General features: G+C 40.5%; 2 protein-coding genes, 1 long non-coding RNA gene and 10 other non-coding genes across 19 annotated transcripts in view; 2 read left to right on the top strand and 11 right to left on the bottom strand.

The window, feature by feature from the left end:
• DARS2 (aspartyl-tRNA synthetase 2, mitochondrial) overlaps positions 1-3270 on the top strand; it is a 28729-nt gene extending 25459 nt beyond the window's left edge. For all 3 annotated transcript variants that reach the window (XM_081493743.1, XM_081493742.1, XM_081493741.1), the window contains one exon: positions 3038-3270. In XM_081493743.1, the coding sequence (XP_081349869.1) occupies positions 3038-3133 (96 nt within the window). In that variant the 3' untranslated portion in view covers positions 3134-3270. The remainder of the gene's footprint in view (positions 1-3037) is intronic.
• LOC145507345 (uncharacterized) lies at positions 2524-7290 on the bottom strand. Of its 2 annotated transcripts, none has more exons than XR_014054785.1 (11): positions 7225-7290; positions 5663-5715; positions 5443-5475; positions 5200-5241; positions 4847-4878; positions 4518-4565; positions 4215-4255; positions 3880-3933; positions 3095-3125; positions 2880-2909; positions 2524-2702 (listed from the first exon to the last, which is right to left on the bottom strand). It is a non-coding gene; the product is annotated as an uncharacterized LOC145507345 (long non-coding RNA). The 2 variants fall into 2 exon arrangements; XR_014054786.1 differs by lacking the exon at positions 7225-7290 and adding an exon at positions 6472-6525.
• LOC145508094 (small nucleolar RNA SNORD81) lies at positions 2770-2846 on the bottom strand. The gene has a single exon (XR_014055356.1). It is a non-coding gene; the product is annotated as a small nucleolar RNA SNORD81 (small nucleolar RNA).
• Positions 2980-3056, bottom strand: LOC145508117 (small nucleolar RNA SNORD47). The gene has a single exon (XR_014055376.1). It is a non-coding gene; the product is annotated as a small nucleolar RNA SNORD47 (small nucleolar RNA).
• On the bottom strand, positions 3755-3835 carry LOC145508120 (small nucleolar RNA snR60/Z15/Z230/Z193/J17). The gene has a single exon (XR_014055379.1). It is a non-coding gene; the product is annotated as a small nucleolar RNA snR60/Z15/Z230/Z193/J17 (small nucleolar RNA).
• On the bottom strand, positions 4002-4082 carry LOC145508099 (small nucleolar RNA SNORD79). Its single transcript, XR_014055360.1, has one exon. It is a non-coding gene; the product is annotated as a small nucleolar RNA SNORD79 (small nucleolar RNA).
• LOC145508147 (small nucleolar RNA SNORD78) lies at positions 4327-4391 on the bottom strand. Its single transcript, XR_014055404.1, has one exon. It is a non-coding gene; the product is annotated as a small nucleolar RNA SNORD78 (small nucleolar RNA).
• On the bottom strand, positions 4638-4698 carry LOC145508119 (small nucleolar RNA SNORD44). Its single transcript, XR_014055378.1, has one exon. It is a non-coding gene; the product is annotated as a small nucleolar RNA SNORD44 (small nucleolar RNA).
• LOC145508145 (small nucleolar RNA SNORD77) lies at positions 4947-5015 on the bottom strand. The gene has a single exon (XR_014055402.1). It is a non-coding gene; the product is annotated as a small nucleolar RNA SNORD77 (small nucleolar RNA).
• On the bottom strand, positions 5306-5387 carry LOC145508089 (small nucleolar RNA SNORD24). Its single transcript, XR_014055351.1, has one exon. It is a non-coding gene; the product is annotated as a small nucleolar RNA SNORD24 (small nucleolar RNA).
• On the bottom strand, positions 5547-5609 carry LOC145508150 (small nucleolar RNA SNORD75). Its single transcript, XR_014055407.1, has one exon. It is a non-coding gene; the product is annotated as a small nucleolar RNA SNORD75 (small nucleolar RNA).
• Positions 6199-6278, bottom strand: LOC145508118 (small nucleolar RNA SNORD74). Its single transcript, XR_014055377.1, has one exon. It is a non-coding gene; the product is annotated as a small nucleolar RNA SNORD74 (small nucleolar RNA).
• ZBTB37 (zinc finger and BTB domain containing 37) lies at positions 6900-18831 on the top strand. Of its 4 annotated transcripts, none has more exons than XM_081493747.1 (5): positions 6900-6949; positions 7480-7676; positions 8675-9631; positions 11385-11484; positions 17432-18831. In XM_081493747.1, the coding sequence occupies exons 3-5, from the start codon at positions 8709-8711 to the stop codon at positions 17918-17920; spliced, it is 1512 nt and encodes a 503-aa protein (XP_081349873.1). In that variant the 5' UTR covers positions 6900-6949; positions 7480-7676; positions 8675-8708; the 3' UTR covers positions 17921-18831. The 4 variants fall into 4 exon arrangements, with proteins under 4 accessions (XP_081349873.1, XP_081349874.1, XP_081349876.1 ...); XM_081493748.1 differs by having other exon boundaries at positions 8672-9631; XM_081493750.1 differs by lacking the exon at positions 7480-7676.
• Positions 18832-19453: the final 622 nt, after the last annotated feature.

Here is a 19453-nt window from a genome sequence, read left to right as displayed (position 1 = left end):
CCTCTTGTCAGAATCCTAGGAGATAAATATATGTGGAAGATAACGTGAGTAAAAATACTCTGGAAACCTTTCAGGCATTACTTAATGAAATATTATCCACCTGGAAACAGAATACTGGTATTTTATACTAAAATACTATGTATTTAATCATTTTAGGTTAAACAAAACTGACATCTGTGGTAAAAAGGAAACCAGTAATCTCACTAATCATTATTGTATATATTTCTATTTTTTTAAATAATCATGATTCCCTGAATAAATTTTCCCCAATTATAACTGAAAACACTAAACTTAAACTAACCTCAAATGTAGAAAAGTGAACACTGGAATTTATTCATTTTTTTACATTCTGTTGACACAAAGACTTATAATTGTAAAATGGGAGTAAAAAGTCTTGATTGTTCTACTTTATCACTTTTGCCTTGACATTCTTTTGATTTACAATTTATAAATGCCAAACATTTTTACATTCCAGTCTATTTTTCTCACATTGCCATAAGCAGTGTGCTACTGTAATCATCTGTCCAGGTCTAATTTATGATGTTCAGTAGGCTGTGAAGTGTACATGTCCTTCATGATGTTCAGTTCAGTCGCTCAGTTGTGTCCAACTCTGCAACCCCATGGACTGCAGCACACCAGGCTTCCCTGTCCATCATCAGCTCCCAGAATTTACTCAAACTCATGTCCACTGAGTCGTTAATACCATCCAACCATCTCATCCTGTCATCCCCTTCTCCTCCCACCTTTAGCATCAGGGTCTTTTAGGTGGAGCTCTTTTCCTAGTTTGTCCCTTAACCCAATCTGTTTCCCATTTGTGGATGTACTCTGGAGCCAGAAAAACCCTTGCTGGCAGTTATGAGAAAGGTGTCCAGCTCTGCCTACCCTTTCTCAGTAATTTAGATGCTCTGTTAGTTAAAATGAAATTTTACATTCATTTATCCCAAGTACAATACTTACTTTCTAAATGTAACTTACAATTCACTGTTTCGAGCCTAATTCTGACCACAATAATGTCTTTCTGTCCTGGTAATGAGTTACTAATGACTCCCTAAATCCAAAGAATTATTGTAGCCTACAGACACACCTCAGGTCCCCAGAAGTTCATACAGTGCCATGTTGCCATCAGTCCTTCAGTCCTGGCAGGGCAAAAAGAGGCTTATGCTGAAATCCAGGGGATCATCGTAAGTTGGAAATAACACCAGGGTTTTGAAGCACACAAGCTGATTGTAAACTGTAAGCGAGGTTTCAGTAACTTGGCCCAAAATACCGTTTGCTTAGGGTTTTTTCTTGGTATCTTAGAGCTAACAATGGATAAGGAAACCCACTCCAGTGTTCTTGCTTGGAAAATCCCATGGATGGAGGAGCTTGGCATGTTCCAATCCATAGGATCACAAAGAGGACTGAGCTGAGTTGAACATAATTGTTATAACCATGTTTTGCTTACTCCCTCGGGCATATCTGACTGTGACCCCATGGACTGTCAAGCATGGCCTGCCCGCCAAGCTCCTGTCCGTGGGTATTCTCCAAGCAATACTGAAGTGGGTTGCCATTCCCTTCTCCAGGGGATCTTCCCGACCCTGGGATGGAACCCTTATCCCCCAATTGCAGGGGCATTCTTTACTGTCTAGCCACCAGGGAAGATTCTTCTGGACATTGGCTAATTGTTTAACGATGTTTTGTTCTCTGCATTTTCAATATCTTTATGCCCAGAAAATCTTAAGGTTAATTCAAATTGTCATGGTTTAAAATGTTCCAAGAAATAAACTTACATTTCAAAATCCACGTAGGGCCTACTGTGATACTATATGCACTTAGTCCTGTCCAACTTTGTGACCCCATGGAACAGAGCCCACCTGGCAGTACTGGAGCTGGTTGCCATTTCTTTCTCCAAGGTATCTTCCCAACTCAGGGATTGAATCTGAGTGTCTATAGTGGACCCCTAATAGTGCTGGGTAATGAGACTTGAGGCTTCCCTGGTGGCTCAGCCAGTAAAGAGCCTGCATGTAATACAGGATACTGAGGTTCACCGTCCTGGTCCAGGTCTGATCCCAATCGACCAGTGCGGCCAAAAAAATGTCAACCTTTTACAGGAATAAATCCCAAACTGCTAAGCTTTCTAATATTAACTGAATTTTTGGTTATTTCAGCTCTTGGGAACTTAAGATGTTTTGGCAAGCAACCAAGACTTAAAACCCCAGCTAAATGTTGCTACACACTTATGAGTGTCAAATTAGAAAGATTAAATTTGATTAGCAGGTACTTACACGTTTGGATGTTGCCAGAGCTAATGGTTTCCTTGGTAATTTAGGAATTAGCAACTCACTGGCTAGTTTATTTTCTCATTAACTTGAACCACACTCGCCCCCAAAATCTGCAAAATCAGTATCCATTTTTCTAAAGCGAAGGATGTTACAACTGCAGTATTTACCTTAAAGATCTCAAAAAACATGCCATGGGATCTTCTTGATTACAAGTGTCCTATTTTCCTACATGTTATGAAATTGAAATGAGCATACTTCAGAATGATTTATAAACATTTATTAAAATAGAAAGCTGGAGAATTTCCTGGTGGTCCAATGGTCAGGGCTGCAGCAGCCACAGATTTGATCCCTTGTCAGGAAGCTAGGATCCCACAAGCTGTGCACAGCAACAGCCAATTCATAGTTGTTTGCTCTTCTATCCCATGTGCATCCATCTGGCTGCTGCAAGAACAGAGAAGCCATTTTTATTCTCCTTCCATGTTTCAATTCTAATGCCATTTGGGATACACAGAATATCAGATCTTTGAACATCATCAAGTCATCAGTGAGAGAGTTCAAGTTGGGCTGAGATCATCACGTATTCTTAAACAAAGCAGTACAGTTATTTTCAAGGCTTACCTGTTATGTCTGACTGGTACCATAAATGCCCTGAAAAAGACATGATCATATGTTAAATTACAGTAAAGGAAAAAAAATGTGTGATACTTGTTGCTAAAGTAACCTCAGAATCAAAATGGAACGGTTTTATGGTTGATATCATTCTATTCATTTGGCAGAATCATCACATCACTGGTTACCTTTTAACTCTTCAAAAATACCAGAAAATAACTTACCTTGAAATCTTCAGGACAGCAGAACATCTGCCTGATTGAAAATGAACAATAAAGACTTTCATTTACAACATGGCATTGTAAAATGTTATATATATATGATGCCATTAAAACATTCATTTAAAAATTCACCCTTTGTCCCATTTTAACATTTTTCAATAAACTTCTATATCACTGAGTCTGTTCTGGGCTAGGTGGATCTTTCTCATGATACATTTGACCAAACTCAGAATATACAACACCATGACTGAACTCCAATGTAAGTCAGTACGTGGTATGCACACTCAGTTGTGTCCAGCTCTTTGTGATCCCATGGATTGTAGCCCTAGATTCAGAATTTGAAGTGCCAATCTCATGCTAAATGTTGACAGTGAGATGAGGATGCTACACAGGAAGTTACTATTCCATTTTGCTGTGAACCTCAACTGCTCTAAAAAATTACTATCAAACATCAGCTGAGTAACTCATTCTGGTGTTGTCTACAGTTAAGACATGGAAATTTCCTCAGTGTTAGCCTGTTCTTATCAAGATGTTAATTCCTAATCCTGAAATTAACTATAGGATATTTACATTATACTTATCTAAATCCTGAACATTTCGGTGAGACAAGGACTAATTTGACTAATTTCCACTTTCAAGGGTATAAAACAGAATTGTTGCAGCCAGATACATCAGATAGGAGCGAAAGACAGTATTTGCTCATCACTGTTAGTCTGCTGAACTATGTTTTCATCATTGTATCGGCTTTAAATCACAAAACAGGAAAACCAAACTTGAGACTTCCATACCTTTGGTATGGAACTCCTCCTTCCTTGCATTGTAGTCACTACCTCTCTTCACACCTGCAGAAATTAAATTACTTTTAATCAGCAGTAATAGATTTCAAAATACTATTGATACTGATTCGAGATACTGTTTCAGTTTTTAAAAACTTCATTCTTTTTCAGAGAGATTCCCATCTGTTTTATTATAAAAATCATCACTAACAGTACCTTGCTTAGTAATTAGGTGAGATTGACCTGTCCAACATCAGAAAACACTATCAAAGGTCAACCACTTGGACCAGCACATTACAGAAACAACGTAAGCCCAAATGCCAGCAGTCAGTGTTTTCGTGTCTTACCCCAAAGAAGTCATCCATAGAAAAAAACACGTAGCCATCATCTGTAAGGTAAAAGACCTTTTCATTAAAATGTCAATCTTATTGTTAAATTCTCAAGTATTTTGTCAAAGGGTTCCTCAGTGTTAGACTTGTCAACATGCTAATTTCAGGTCAGACATTTGTGCAACATCATTACAAAAACCCTGTTCATCCTTTTCATAGCATGCTCAACATGCACTTACAAACCAGGCAGATTAGCTTGGTAATTAAGCATTCAACTTCATCAGCAGTCTCTGTAACAATGATTTTGACATTAATACTCACCAAAAAGTCAGGCCAACTGTTTTTGACAGGTCAAGGATTCAAGTTCACCTAAGAAATAAAAGAGTGGTTTTCCAATAGCCAAAGATAAATTTTCTCCCCACAAATTTAAAAAATGCCTGAAATCAGATAGAGCTAATTAAGACCTTCATATTCAGTCAGCATTTGCTTATCATCACACAGGCTGTTTTTAACACAGGACAAGGAACTGGCTTTCATTTAATCCTTTCAGGACGCTTTGTGCATTGGAAGGCAACCCTAAAAAGCCATTAGTGGCATTCTGTCATGTTCGCCGAGTCACCAATGTTTAGTTCACTGGTAATTTTACTTACCTCTTCAACTTCCAGCCAAGTCTGCTTAGTGGCTACAAACAAAGAGAAACTAGATTACTAGTAGTAGTTTACATCTACAATCACCAAGTTTTACTAACTCAGATACATCAGATAAACTGGTTTCTCTTTCATGATTCGTATCTGTTGAACTATGCAACCATCACAGTATCTGTTTCTTCAGATTCCCCCTAGTATTCATTATAATAAAAGAACGCAGAGATTAACATCTGAAAAGAAAGTAGAGGACGTTCCTAATATAAGCACCAGTATCCACCTGGCACTCACTGGTCCCTTTCTTAAAAAAAATTCATAGTAGTAGGTAAACATGGATTATAAAAAAAATGGTTTCTCACCTGTCGGCTCATAGCTACAGAAGCAAGCTTGAGCTTTAAGACCTGAGAAGAAAGTTTCATGTCAAGGTAGGGGCAATCTCTGTGTTCTCTAAACAGCCATTTCGTGTGCCTCAGTTAGAATAATGGTGGTAATAATTCTCGTCATCCTCACAGTCAAGAGTAGCAAATAAATTGTCATCATTGTGGCACTTTCAGTGGACTTTCAACCTAACTTGCCCTTGTGAGGGAATTTCAGTAACTCACCCCAGCAGTAGTTGTCATCCTTCTGGTACACAACTAGAAAACAGACAAAGAGTATCCAATGAAATATACTGTGGTGCTAAGCTAATCATTGTCTCAAGTATTTAAGCCTCAGAATAGAAATTTTCAGAAATTCCTTCTGTCCACTACTCTGTAAACCATCACAGGCTTAAAGACCACATCTAAGATTTCACGCTTCCCACTGTATTCAGCAGTTTCTTACCTGCCCACCAGAAGCCATCAAAATCCACACTGGAGTCATGTCAGCCGCGGTTCCTATGAAAAGGTGAGTAATTTTAAAAATGTATTTTAAGTTTACGTCACTTACATATCATACACACAAATCGTTTATACACCCATACATGAGAACCCCACAGAATTAAGGTTGCTGCTAATTCGTTTCAGTCGTGTCCGACTCTGTGCGCCCCCATAGACGGCAGCCCACTAGGCTCCTCCGTCCCTGGGATTCTCCAGCCAAGAATACTGGAGTGGGTTGCCATTTCCTTCTCCAACGCATGCATGCATGCTAAGTCGCTTCAGTCGTGTCCGACTCTATGCGACCCTACGGACAGCAGCCCACCAGGCCCCTCTGTCCACAGGATTCTCTAGGCAAGAATACTGGAGTGGGTTAAGCAATGACAAAAATGGTGCAATGCGAAACGCCGCCATTAAAAGAACCACGTGGCCTTCCTGAGAACAGGAGGCCGAGGAAGATTCATTCCCAGGTCATTAACAAAGACCCACTCGGTGAGTCGGATTGCACCGCCATCAGAGCCGTTGGCATTCATCAACACTCTCAGATGTCCCTACCAACACAGGCTTCATCAGAGGCAGAGCAAACGAGCTGCGGTTTTTTTCCGCAGTTAGGCCCTATAAAGAGTAAAAACTAGAGCGTCCCCGCACTCAAATCGCAATCCTCCACCATCTTATCTTGAGAGAGCCCTGCGATGGCCTGCAAGTGGCCTAGGCATACCAGCCAACTCAAGGATACCCGAACTGCTAAGAGCTACAGAATTCAGGCTAAGTACTTACTTAGCCGCAGAGGAAAAAGTCACAGGAACAGCCGGCTCGCAGCCACGAAAGACCGAGATGGCGGCCAGGCGCCTGTATATAAGTATTCTGCGCCATGACGTCATGACGCACACTCTCCGCCAGAGACGGCTTCAGCTCCTCCCCCTCTGTCTCAGTCTCCTCCTCTTCCAGCCGCACCCCCGTCCCGTCCTCTAAGCCTGCCCCCTCGGCCCCGCCCTTGGCCCCGCCCACCTCGCCGCTGTGGGCGGAGATACAGTTGCCCACGTGATTCAGGGTTCCCGCCCTCCTACAGACTGAGGAGGAGGGGAAGAGAGGGGAGGGGGCGCGAGGGACGGAAAGCACTGGGGGAGGGGGAAGGGGGGCGGTATAAGGGTGAGTGATTTCCTTCCGGCACGTCGCCCGCTCCGGGGGAGGGGGTGGGGGGTTTCACTTCCGGGACGGTGTTCCGGCCCATTCCGGCCCATTTCCACCCCCGGAGGTAGGTGCTGCTCCTTGACTGGGCTCGGGCCCCACACGGTAGTCCCGCTGCCCTGCACTGGGGCCGCCTCGCCCGGTCTCCGCCGCAGCCGCCCGTGGGGCGCTCAGCCACTTCCCTCCACCCCGCCTCAAGGAACCCGGAGACCTTCCACCCTCTTGGCCTCGGGCCGCGTCGAGCTGCGGGACCCGCCCCCTCGTGGGCCCCTCCCTCAGGACCCCGGGATGGGCGGCCCCCTCCCCCACGGCAGCCTGACACACCCAGATACACACACCCACCTCTGGGCAGCTCCCCGCCCGCTTACGCCTGGCGCCTGGACCGGGTCCCGGGGCGCCGCCCCCTTCCCGGTCCTCTACCCTCACCTGATTGCTCGCTCCCGATCCGCTCGCCTTCCTCTCCTCTCCGCCCCTGCTTCTCAGTGACATTTCGCCCCTCTGCCTGTTCTCCGTTCCCCACGCTTCCCAACGCGGACTAAAGCCACTTGAGTACCGGAGTGGCCAACCCCATGCCGTTCCCGATTCTCCCTCTTGCAGCTCTCACCCCTCCAGTGCCGACGGTAGAGAAAGACCTTACTCCAGGGGCTTCCTCCTCACTGGGGAATTGCCGGAAAGAAACAAAAAAAAAGGCGCTGGTGTAGGCTCCAAAATAAACATCTGAATTCATGATGGCATCGACAGAGGCTCTTATTGGATTAAAAGTTTCAAAACAAACAAAAACGCTTTGGAAAAAGGTCAGATTGGCTAAAGTTGGTTCTTAAACGCAGTGTATACACTTCCCTATTTACTGATAAGTGCGTTTATAATTGCGAACAATACTGTGGGCTTGTCAGGATAACTTACTGAACTTTCAGATCTTAGGTAACTACGTATCCTCAAGTCAGTGTCTTTCTAATGGGATTTATACAAACTATTCTCAACCGGTGAAGATTATTGGATGCAGTTACAGGCTTATTTAAAGTAAAAATATTGGCCATACTTGGTAAATGCTGTTTTTCACCAGCTTTGGGCAACTAAACTTTAGAATCAAAGTATCATTACCACCCTGAAAATTCCAACTTTGGATTTAGATAAAGGCAGCTTTATCTACCCTTTCCTAATCCTGAGGGTGAACTTCTTCAAGTAATCTGCATTTTCATCCTGACACAACTTGGAGTTTTTCCTGACCTAGAGTTTGCCTCCCAGTGCTAAACCCAAAGTCTTTTTGTGTGGGCTCTGACTCTTCAGCTTAGAAATAATGGCTTATGTGGGATATTGGTCACTTTGTAAAATAATAAACATTAATTCATGCAGCAAGTAGTAAAATGTTCAGAGGGGTATTTGATCGCCCACCTGTGTATAATTAAATTTATTCAGAAAGCTGCTTCCTTATATTGTGTGCAAATACGTTATGATCAACACTTAGAAAATAAAAATTGTCACACTGGTTTTCTTTTACCCCCTGTATTCTGTTGAACTTCAGTTTTGATGTTACATAGCTTGTTAATAAGGAAAATATGGGCATAACTTGAATTTTTAGAAGTCTTAACAATCTTTTTGGTTATAATGGTATCTTGCTTTGAAACGTAACCTACTAAACCTGTTGATACGTCTTTTCAATATTTAAACATAAGGAAGGTATCTTTATCTACTTGGAGATTTTGAAATTTCACTGATAATATTTTAAAATAGGTTTGAATTGCAAAGGAGTGGTTATAATTACTGATGAGGGTTCGGTTTTCTCTCGCAGCAGGGTTGAATGCCTGCCTACACCCTCAGGCACGACCATGGAGAAAAGTGGGAACATACAACTGGAGATCCCTGACTTCAGCAACTCTGTCCTGAGCCATCTGAACCAGCTGCGCATGCAAGGCCGTCTCTGTGACATCGTGGTCAATGTGCAAGGACAAGCTTTTCGGGCTCACAAAGTGGTCCTGGCTGCCAGCTCCCCCTACTTCCGGGATCATATGTCCTTGAATGAGATGAGTACTGTCTCCATTTCAGTCATCAAGAACCCTACTGTTTTTGAACAGCTCCTTTCTTTCTGTTATACCGGGCGGATATGCCTGCAACTGGCGGATATCATCAGCTACCTGACCGCTGCCAGTTTTCTGCAGATGCAGCACATTATAGACAAATGTACACAGATCCTGGAGGGCATTCATTTCAAAATTAATGTGGCTGAGGTTGAAGCCGAATTAAGTCAAACGAGGACCAAGCATGCAGAGGGACCTCCGGAGTCTCACAGAGTTACACCAAATCTAAACCGCTCCCTCAGCCCCCGACATAATACCCCCAAGGGAAACCGGCGAGGTCAGGTGAGTGCTGTCCTGGATATCCGGGAGCTCAGTCCTCCCGAGGAGTCCACCAGCCCGCAGATAATTGAACAGAGTTCTGATGTAGAGAGCCGGGAACCCATTCTTCGGATCAACCGAGCAGGACAGTGGTACGTGGAGACAGGGGTAGCAGACCGAGGAGCCCGGAGTGACGACGAAGTTAGAGTCCTGGGAGCAGTACACATCAAAACGGAAAATCTAGAGGAGTGGCTTGGGCCTGAGAATCAGCCTTCTGGAGAAGATGGGAGTAGTGCAGAGGAAGTCACGGCCATGGTAATTGACACCACAGGCCATGGTTCTGTAGGACAGGAAAATTATACTTTAGGATCTTCAGGAGCCAAGGTGGCTAGGCCAACAAGCAGTGAGATTGACAGGTAAGTTGTTTTGTTTGCCCATCTAGTGGCTTACTGTGTAGACATAGCTGAAGGAGGCCCTCTGTGTGACGCAAAGAGCATCTTCCTTACTTGATGTTCTTCATCAAAACAAGTTTATGTTGGGGAAACTGAAAGTGTGCCAAAAGACTTGCATTCTAATTTTTTTAAAGCAGGAAGCTCCTAGTCCTGAAGTGTTCACAGTGTTGTGAGAACTATAGTAGAGATAGACACTTCATGAATCAGAATAGCATCTGCAGTCACACTAGGATCAGTAATTGCCAGGGCCTCTTCGGAATTCCAGGAACAGAGCTGATCATCAGCTGTGAATCTGAGAGCATTGCCCTTCCTTGGTATGTTCTCACACAGGTAGGTGGCCTCTGGGAGTTTCACTTTCCTTTGTAGCAGTTTACCTTTCTTTGCCTCCCCTTCTACCGAATTTGAGGAAGTATGGTACTAGCAGTGATGGTTCTTTTTAGTATAATCAAGTAATTCCAAAGAAAAGCTTTTTGAGTGTTTTTCATGCCTTTTTTTCACTTGTCATTTGACTATATCTTTTCTATTTTCTTTCATTGATGACAGCTGCTACTGTAAACCTGAGAGTTTCTTTTTTTCACCAGTGCTAGTATGCCCTATGCCCTACTTTTTTCTTTCTAATGCATTGCGATTGTTAGAACATTCTTTTGGGGGGAAATAACAATAATTTTAATCTAAGTTGAAAGAAAGTCTTAAAGAGAGAAGTATTACCAACTTAGATTGGTAATATTCTTTTCCTTTCTTAAAAGTTTAAAATTGAGTGAATTAACAATGTTAACTAAAGAAGCTATTCCTTTGTTTTGCATCTGGTCTTGAGAGATAAACGTGTCATAAATTCAGAGAGTATATACTGTATCTACTTCAGTTGGTCTTGGTTTGAGTGTTTTCCTTCTTCTGTCCTTAATAGTTAAAATATTCCTTTATTTTATTTTATTTTTTATTTTTTTAGTTAAAATATTCTTGAGCCTAATACTTTCACCTGTATTAGTATTGTTGTCCCCCTTGTTAGAACTGTATCATAAACTAAATAGCTTTAAAGGCAAAGGTTTTTGATCTCCACAGTCTATATCAACAGCCTGAAATATATAGCAGATTATCATGGGACTTGGGGAAAGGATTAACCAAAAACCTAAAATTTACATAGAAGAAACAAAAGACCTAGTTTTAATCTATTCCTTTTTGGTCTTCTAGTACTTAACATAAGGATAGAAGCTTATATTTAGCCTTAGCTTCACCAGATCATATGGTCTATCAGCTATGTCATTTTTTATTTCTTAAAAATTTAGTAAGGCAGACTTTTCTTATTTCATGCTGGTGTGCTAAGTCGCTTCAGTCATGTCCAACTGTGTGTGACCCCATGGACTGTAGCCTGCCAGGCTCCTCTGCCCATAGGATTCTCCAAGCAAGAATACTGGAGTGGGTTGCCATGCCCTCCTGCAGGGGTCTTCCTGACCTAGGGATCAAACCTGTGTATCTTACGTCTCCTGCGTTGGCAGGCAGGTTCTTTACCACTAGCGCCACCTGAGAAGCCTTCTTATTGTGTATATGATTCTATATTGACTCCATGAAAGGACTTCTTAGAAATCTGTTGTTCAATTTGTTCCCCCTTCCTAGACTATAAAGGAGGCAGATGTCACCAGTGTATAAGCTCCTCAACACTACTTTCCTGTTAGTCCCCTTTGTGCTCCTGTTAGTCCCCTTTGTGCTCCTCTTCCAACAGATTTAGCCCCTCCGGCAGTGTTGTTCCCTTGACGGAGAGACACAGAGCCAGAAGTGAGTCTCCTGGGAGAATGGATGAACCTAAGCAACCCACTTCCCAGGTATGTAGTGGATATGAGATTGCTGTGGTGGTTGAAGAAATTGCCACCGTGTGTGAACATAGTATAATGAATAAGAAAGGAAAGATGTCTTGTTAAATAAATGCTGCATTTGATTACTTTTTTCTTTATTTTTGCTTGTGAGCATGCAGGAAATGCACTTTTGGTGTCAGCAGAGTTTGGGAAGTAGAAAAGGATAAGATTGTGGAACTCTTTCCTGATTATAGGAGCCAGTCTGTAGTCCTAAGAGTAATAAAAATAACCTCTGAAAACTTCATGCAGGTAATTTAGGACCTGGGATGGAGAAAGTTTGATTTTTGTACATACGTGGTTATAAGGCTACATATTTGCTAGTTTATATGTATTGTATATTTGTAAACAAATTGCTTATGCGTTTTTATATTTTGCTTGCTTTTTAGTATGTTTGTATCCTTTCATTTATTTTCTTCCTAAATGTCTTGTTAGACTAAAATGTTTTAGAAAGGGTAGAAATGATGTCTTTAATTTGTGACTCCTTAGCAAATAGTATAAGTGTGTAGTTGGTTGATATTTTTGTTTATATTTTCTCACAGGTGTCTAACATTGAAGATTGGTTTTTAAAAAGTTGGTGAACTCACCAAGTAGAACACAATAAATTATAAACGCTGTGGCCCTTTAAGAGGAAACACTGATAGATTAAGATTTGGTAGCTAATTTTTTATCTTCTGCACAATACTGATAGTATCTTTTTAAATTTTTATCTAAACCATTGGATGTTTATTATGTATATAGTGTAGTAACAGCAGCAAAACATTGTTATCAACTTTATCTATGTGTATATTATCATGCTGTTTGGTACCAGAAAAGGAATTGTAACCATTAAAGAATTTTTTAGTTTTTAGTAAGGTGTGAGAAAAACTGTTTAAGAACTTGAAGGAAAAGTAAATTTACTCATATTATCAGGGCCCTTTTTTTCCTCATCTCTCCCATAGAATGTGATGATTATGTGACCAAAACTATTGTAAAAATATATACAGCAGTGAGACAGACCTTACAATTTAATGTGGGCATAAGACAGACTAACAAATACACAAAACACATACAGATAAGACTGTATAGACTTAAGTAATGGTGTTGTGGGAATAGGAGTGCTTAAAATGCAGTTAAAGGAATCAATATCCACTTAAGCAAAGTGTTATTCAGGAGAGTTTAAGTGTGGTTTTTAAAGTAATTAGAAAGAGATAATTTATTCCATATGTGAATAGGATAGGAATAAAACTTGGAATTCTACAAGTGTATTTACCAGACTGAAACAGAAGGTACAGGCTGTAAAGAAATGGAAGATAAGTAGTATTGTCTGGAACTGATATTAAGAGACGAGTTTAATATATGCCTTGACATCCATGAAAGTTTATTATGGTGAGTCTACTCACCAGTTACTGTTTTCTCACCACAGAGAACCAAAACAGGACATGACTTACATTATAGTAAGAACAAATTTTGATAGGCTTGAAAAGCTTCTTGATTATAAGAGTGATTTGACTGGAAAAGACTGCTAAGGTCACTCCTTTATTCTAAACATTCTATGGCTTTTTCCTTTTTCTACCACAGGAAGGTTAAATACTTGGTCTGATTTTCTAAGTAATTTATAATCTTTCAAACCTGGCTTTTCCTACCATTCATCAGCGTTAACCATCCCAAACAGACAGACTCTGTGCCTCAGAACCACATCAAACTGCTGTCTCTGCCTCTTGAGTCAGGGATACTCAGGTGCCTGGGTCCACACAAGGCCTGACTCCTAGTTCCATCTGTCCTAACTATCCCCTTTGATCTCCCCTTCTTAAACCACTATAGCATTTACACGTGGTACCGTATAATTTTTTCCTAATTCTCTATTGACTCATATAAATGATTCTTTTCTGATTTACATTAATTTGTCTCCTAAATTGAAATCTCCTTGATAGCAGAGCCCACATTTTCTGATCTTATTAGTATCTCATATTGTCTTATTAGGTGCCACTAAATGGGAGTCGTTTTACCTCTAAGTAGTTCTGAATAGCTAAAATTACTGAGTAGGGGCCCAGTAAAGAGACAGCTACTAAATTAAGTCCTCAGTTTTAGAAATCATTAAATAAAATTAAGAACTAATCAGATGATTTTTGAATTCCCTTCAGTTCTTTGATTAGTAACTGAAGATTTGGATTGTGGACAGCTATGAAGCCCTTGTCAAGAATCTAGACTGGCATTTATTTTAGAAAATATAGAAAGCATCCATTTATATGGAATTTATTTATTGTATGGACTAGTTCATTTAGAAAACAGTTCTTGAGCACCAGCTACATATCAGGGACTGTCAGGTTCTAGCATCTTCAGCAATGTAGGATTGTCCCTGTGTGTAAAGAGTTTACAATCTACTAGGGAATTGCCAAGTGGGAAAAGTGAAATGATCCACTTTTTATTTATTTATTTATTTATGGCTGCACTGGGTCTTCATTATTGTGCGTGGGCTTTCTCTAGTTGTGACAAGCATAGGCTACTCGCTAGTTGCAGTGCTCGGGCCTCTCATTGCAATAGCTTCTCTTGTTGCAGAGCCTGGGTTCTGGGGCACTGCGGCTTCAGTAGTTGCAGCCTGTGGGCTCAATAGTTGTAGCATGAGGGCTTAGTTGCTCCAAGGCGTGTGGAATCTTCCCAGATCAGGATCAAACCTGTGTCCCATGCATTGGCAGGCAGATTCTTAACCACTGGACCACCAGGGAAGTCTGATCCACCTCTGTGATCGGACAACCAGGTGGCAGCCATTTTTGTCCTTGCTTCTTTTTAGAGTTCAAAGGAATAAAACTACCAAAGATACATCATTGCCTATGACAAGGACCAGTCTACATTTTATGCTCATTTATTTGCTCTTTTATTGCAACTATATTGCAGTAATTTTTAGGTGAAATTGATCATAATGTGTGAGTTTTCTGATTATGGTTCATGATCGATAACTAGAATAAATTTACTTTCTTTTTGTGGACAGTACTGCTATGACACTATTTTATGCCTTTTTTTTTTTAGGGAATTGGTATCCTCAAGATTATGAATAGTATTAGGAATTTTTGTAATGTTTAATAATAGCTAACATTGAGTTATGCTGAGCACTTTAATGTATTCATTCAGTGCTCATAGCATCTGCTCAAGGTAGATGCTGTTATTATATTCATTTTACAAATGGAGACGCTGATGCACAGAGTAGTTAAATAACTTGTTCAAAATCAAATAATAAGTAGGATGGAGATTTGTTGTTTGCTTGTTACTTTTTTGGGGGGTGGGGGTTGCGCTGGGTCTTCGTTGTGGTGCATGGACTTCTCTCACTGTGGTGCGGTGGCTCTAGAGCATGCAGGACCAGTAGTTGAAGCATGCAGGCTTAGTTGCAGGATGTGGAATCTTAGTTCACTGACCAGGGATCGAACCCAGGTCCCTGCACTGGAAGCATGGAGTCTTATCCACTGGACCACCAGGGAAGTTCCCAGATTTAAACCCAGGTTCCAGCACCCTTAAATTGCTGTAGAATATAACCAGAGGCTTTCAGGGATATCTCAAAGTACCCTGTTATCATATTTGATTCTCATAAGAATAGAATAGAATTGGCAAAACATACGCTAACTTTTTTATTTTGTGGATGAGGAAACTCAGCCTCAGAGAAGTTGTTCTGTGCTTTGTCAGTGCTCATCCAGGACCTTTTAGTGGGATAATCCCTCATTCTTGATGTGAGTTCAGTTTTGATTATCCAGTGACTTAGAGCAGAAATGTTATATGAAATAAATCAGAATCATCTAAAGCCTTATCAGTCCATGCTTTTCTTTACATACTGCTTCCCAAACCTGCTGAGAACTGCCTCTCTTCTGTTGGAAATACTGAAGAGCACTATTGGCTAACAAATGTGAAAGGAGATAAAATGCATTTTTAGAAGTTCAAGAAAAGGGTGTAAGATTAATTGCTAGATTCATCTTTCTCCAGTTAATCCAGAATGGTGATATTTTAATACAGAATTTTGAATGCAAAGCATTTATAAATACAAGATTTTTCAATTATTCATTCAAAAGAATATAGTATTCCCTCTCCCTTCTAGCTTTCAGATAGGAGGAAGACTTATTTCATATATTACATACTTTGACTATTTAGATTATGTTCCGATTAGGTAAAACAAAATCAAGATTTTACTTAATTGATATTAAGAAATTACTGGGAAGTTTTTAGGTGTGATAGTGGTATTTTAATTACATTAAGAAAAAAGAATCCCCATCTCTTAAAAGTACATACTAGAATATTTACATATGAAATTATGCCTGAGATTTTCTTCAAAAAATAATGTGAAAAAGACAAATAGGTGAAGGTAAAGAAAAAACAAAATTGTTCATGGGTTGAAACTGTTGGCTGATGAGGATTCAATATACTGTTGTGTCTAAAACTTATTAAAAAGTTTTAAACTATATATGTATTTCCTCTTCAATTAAAAAAAAAAATTAGGGACTTCCCTAGTGGTCCATTAGTTAAGAGTCTGCCTGCCAGTGCGGAGGACATGGGTTCGATCCCTGGTCCCTGAAGATCCCACATGCCATGGAGAGACAGCCTGTGTGCCACAACTACTGAAGACCATATGCCTAGAGCCTGTACACCACAACGAAGAGTAGCTGCTGCTCGCCACAACTAGAAAAAGCCTGCATGTGGCAATGAAGACCCAGCGCAACCGAGATTTGAAACTTAAACCAGAAAAGGAAAGCATTTATTTTTCAATAATGTAAAGGCTTAGTTATCTAAGCAACAGCAGAGTTTTAATGCTTTTACAGTAATTGCTTTTTTTGAATGTCTCAAGTAATTCTATTTCACAATGCAAGAAATGTAACTTAGTAGGGACATACTTTATAAATTAAGAGAGATTGGAGTGAATTAGCAGCATCATTAGGAATATGTATTCCCCCTACTTCTCTTTGTTTTGTCTGCTTTTTGTTCGGTTTTATCTTTCTGTTCATAAAGCAAAATAGAAATCAGGTCTTGTACTTCTTTCCATGTGGCACCTGTCATTGTATTTGGTAGACAATAGCCAGTTGGCAAATACTCACTGGATATCAAATTGTGAAGAGGTTATAGGAAGAAATAACTAAGTTAGTAAATTCATATCTCAGCCTAGTTTCCCAGTTCTTTTGCTAATTTTCTCTTAGGTCACTTAAACTTTGATCAGTCTTTAGAATAAAGAAAATATGTTGATGTGGTACTAAAATATTTTGGGATAAAAAGGAATACTGTCAGCTACCAGTTATATACATTTTTATAAAGCTAGTTACTGCTGGGTTAAATTTTGGTATTAATGATAATGCCAAAAATATGATTTATAATGTGCTTGCCATAGTGTATTCTATACTCTCAGATATAATAGCCATTAGCCATGTCATGTGGCTATTTAAATTTTAATTAATTGAAAGCAATTAAAATGAAAAATTCAGTTCCTCAGTCACGCTAGCATATTACACATGCTCAATAACCACATGTGTTTGATGACAACTGTATTAGATGGTACAGATTATCAAATAATTCCATCATCACAGAAAGTTCTATTGGACCAACACTGCCAAAGTACTTACCTGGTTGTCTAGATTCTGATTGCAAATTAGAGTCCAAATGGATGGTATGAGTGGGCTTAGATTCTCCTATCACCATAAATTAAAAATTTAGCAGGAGGTTAGTAAGCGTGAGGTGTTTCAGCCAGAAAGTAACTCATTTGTCCTGTTCTTTTATGGTAATAGAGTAGAGTGGCCTTAATGTTTTAAAAAATTCCCATCTTAAAATCTTTACTTTTGGGTAGTAATTAATTCACTGTTTCGATCTCTGCTAAAAATCATTTAGCATAGAGACAGAAGTAAAAACCGATTTGATGTCTTTTACTGTGTATACTTACATAGTCTCACTTACTTACTGTCCTCACCTGGTACAGGTAGAAGAGTCAGCAATGATGGGAGTAAGTGGCTATGTGGAGTATCTCCGAGAGCAGGAAGTATCTGAGCGGTGGTTCCGGTACAACCCCCGTCTCACCTGCATCTACTGCGCCAAGTCTTTCAACCAGAAGGGGAGCCTGGACCGCCATATGCGCCTGCACATGGGGATCACACCGTTTGTCTGCCGCATGTGTGGCAAGAAATATACCCGGAAAGATCAGCTGGAATACCACATCCGCAAGCACACAGGCAACAAGCCTTTTCACTGTCATGTTTGTGGCAAAAGTTTCCCCTTTCAGGCCATCTTGAATCAGCACTTTCGCAAAAACCATCCTGGCTGTATACCCCTGGAGGGGCCTCATAGCATCTCCCCTGAAACGACTGTCACATCTCGGGGACAAGCTGAGGAAGAATCACCTTCACAAGAAGAGACAGTTGCTTCTGGGGAAACTGCCCAGGGCTCTGTGTCCACTACTGGACCAGATTGAGACAGCGAGGGGAAGGGGGCAGACCCTCTTCCCCTTTGGGCCATAAGTAACCAGCATCAGGGCCATGGACTGGTACTTAGATTCACGAAATGCCACATCACCAGATCAGAAGATGCTCCCAAGATGTTGCCAAACTAGAGCATTAGCAACATACACAAAAGCACTAGAGGCTCTTCCCCTCTTTCTTCCCACCTCACACTTGGAAAATAAGCAAATCAACTTTCTAATTCAGGGATCAACAGCCTTGGTTTGTTAACTTTATAAAAGTTTTTTTAACAAAACAGTGATAAATGATCATTTCTCTACCAGTCATGTTTGAACACTGTACTTTGGTCCATATCACCCTGGTGGCTGTCATTGCCCAGGTATAAAACACAAAGCAGGAGCCTTGGTCATCTGAACCAGCCAACCACGAAAGAGAAGGAAGTCATCATGATGGTGATGATAAGGGGGAGTTTCTCTTCTTCCTTCCCTGCTAGAACTTGCAGTTGCATATTTCAAGCGAAAAAAAAAAAATCCTGGTAGTTCTTTTTGTTTTGAAAGGTTAGACTTAATCTTTGCCCAGGCAGGGCACCGGATACTTTGCCTGATTGTTTCACGTAAGCGGCCATCTTGGAGCAGTATTCTGATGGGCAGCATCATCTGAAGCACTTTAGGCACCTGGAAGTGAAATGAGCAGCAAAGAAGTGTTTACAATAGGTATTCCTGCATTTGGGGGCTCGAGTGTTGTGTCGAGGAAGAGGGGAGCAAGGGAAGGAAGTGTTTTTGTTTCGCAGTTACCGAATATCAAATAACACAGAGCCAGCTGTACTGTAACTTCCTGATCAGTATTTGTAAGCCATAATGCTTGCATATCTTCGGGTGTTAAGAAATGGCTCTAGTCCAGATGGATAAACGTGTAAGGCTGACTACCAAAGTTTCATCCAGTCTCTTCGGCTCCTAGTTTCACATAACAGCAATATTATACATCAAAAATGTCACTTTACAGTGAAATGAGCCTGGATTCTATTTTTAAATTCACAGGTCTCCATATTTGATAACTTTTATATGACGTTTTAAACATTTTTTCTGCAATATTGTGGTTGTAGAAATTCAACACTATGGTTCTTACTGCAACCACGATTCCATTTCCTTCTGCATATGTGATAATTTATATTTTCGGTCCAATAGAAGAACCTCACTAATCATGTCTTGCGTCTGCAAACCTAGTAATTCATAAACCAACCATTAGCAAATTGCTGGTGACTCCAAGAGCTTTGCATTTTAATAATACACTACAGGGCATTTACCAGAAAACATCATGCACAATCATGTTGCAATAAATTGATCAAGGGGATCAATTTTGATCAGGTTTGGTTACTTAATCATTCCTAAGATTTTTGAAACTTCAAGGGACCTTTTTTGGTAATTCTGGGTATTTCTGAGATTCTTAATCCAGCACTGAGAGTCAGAAAAAATTTACCAAATGTAGAGCTTCAGATGCCCTGTCTTGCATGCAGAGAATGAAGGAGGATTATTAAGGGATGCAGGCAA

The sequence above is a fragment of the Giraffa tippelskirchi genome, chromosome 5 (assembly GCF_054371585.1).
Source record: "Giraffa tippelskirchi isolate mGirTip1 chromosome 5, T2T-mGirTip1v1.2.pri, whole genome shotgun sequence".
Classification (NCBI taxonomy): Eukaryota; Metazoa; Chordata; class Mammalia; order Artiodactyla; family Giraffidae; genus Giraffa; species Giraffa tippelskirchi.
Note: the sequence above shows the minus strand (reverse complement) of the source record. Positions and strands in the feature narration are given on the sequence as shown.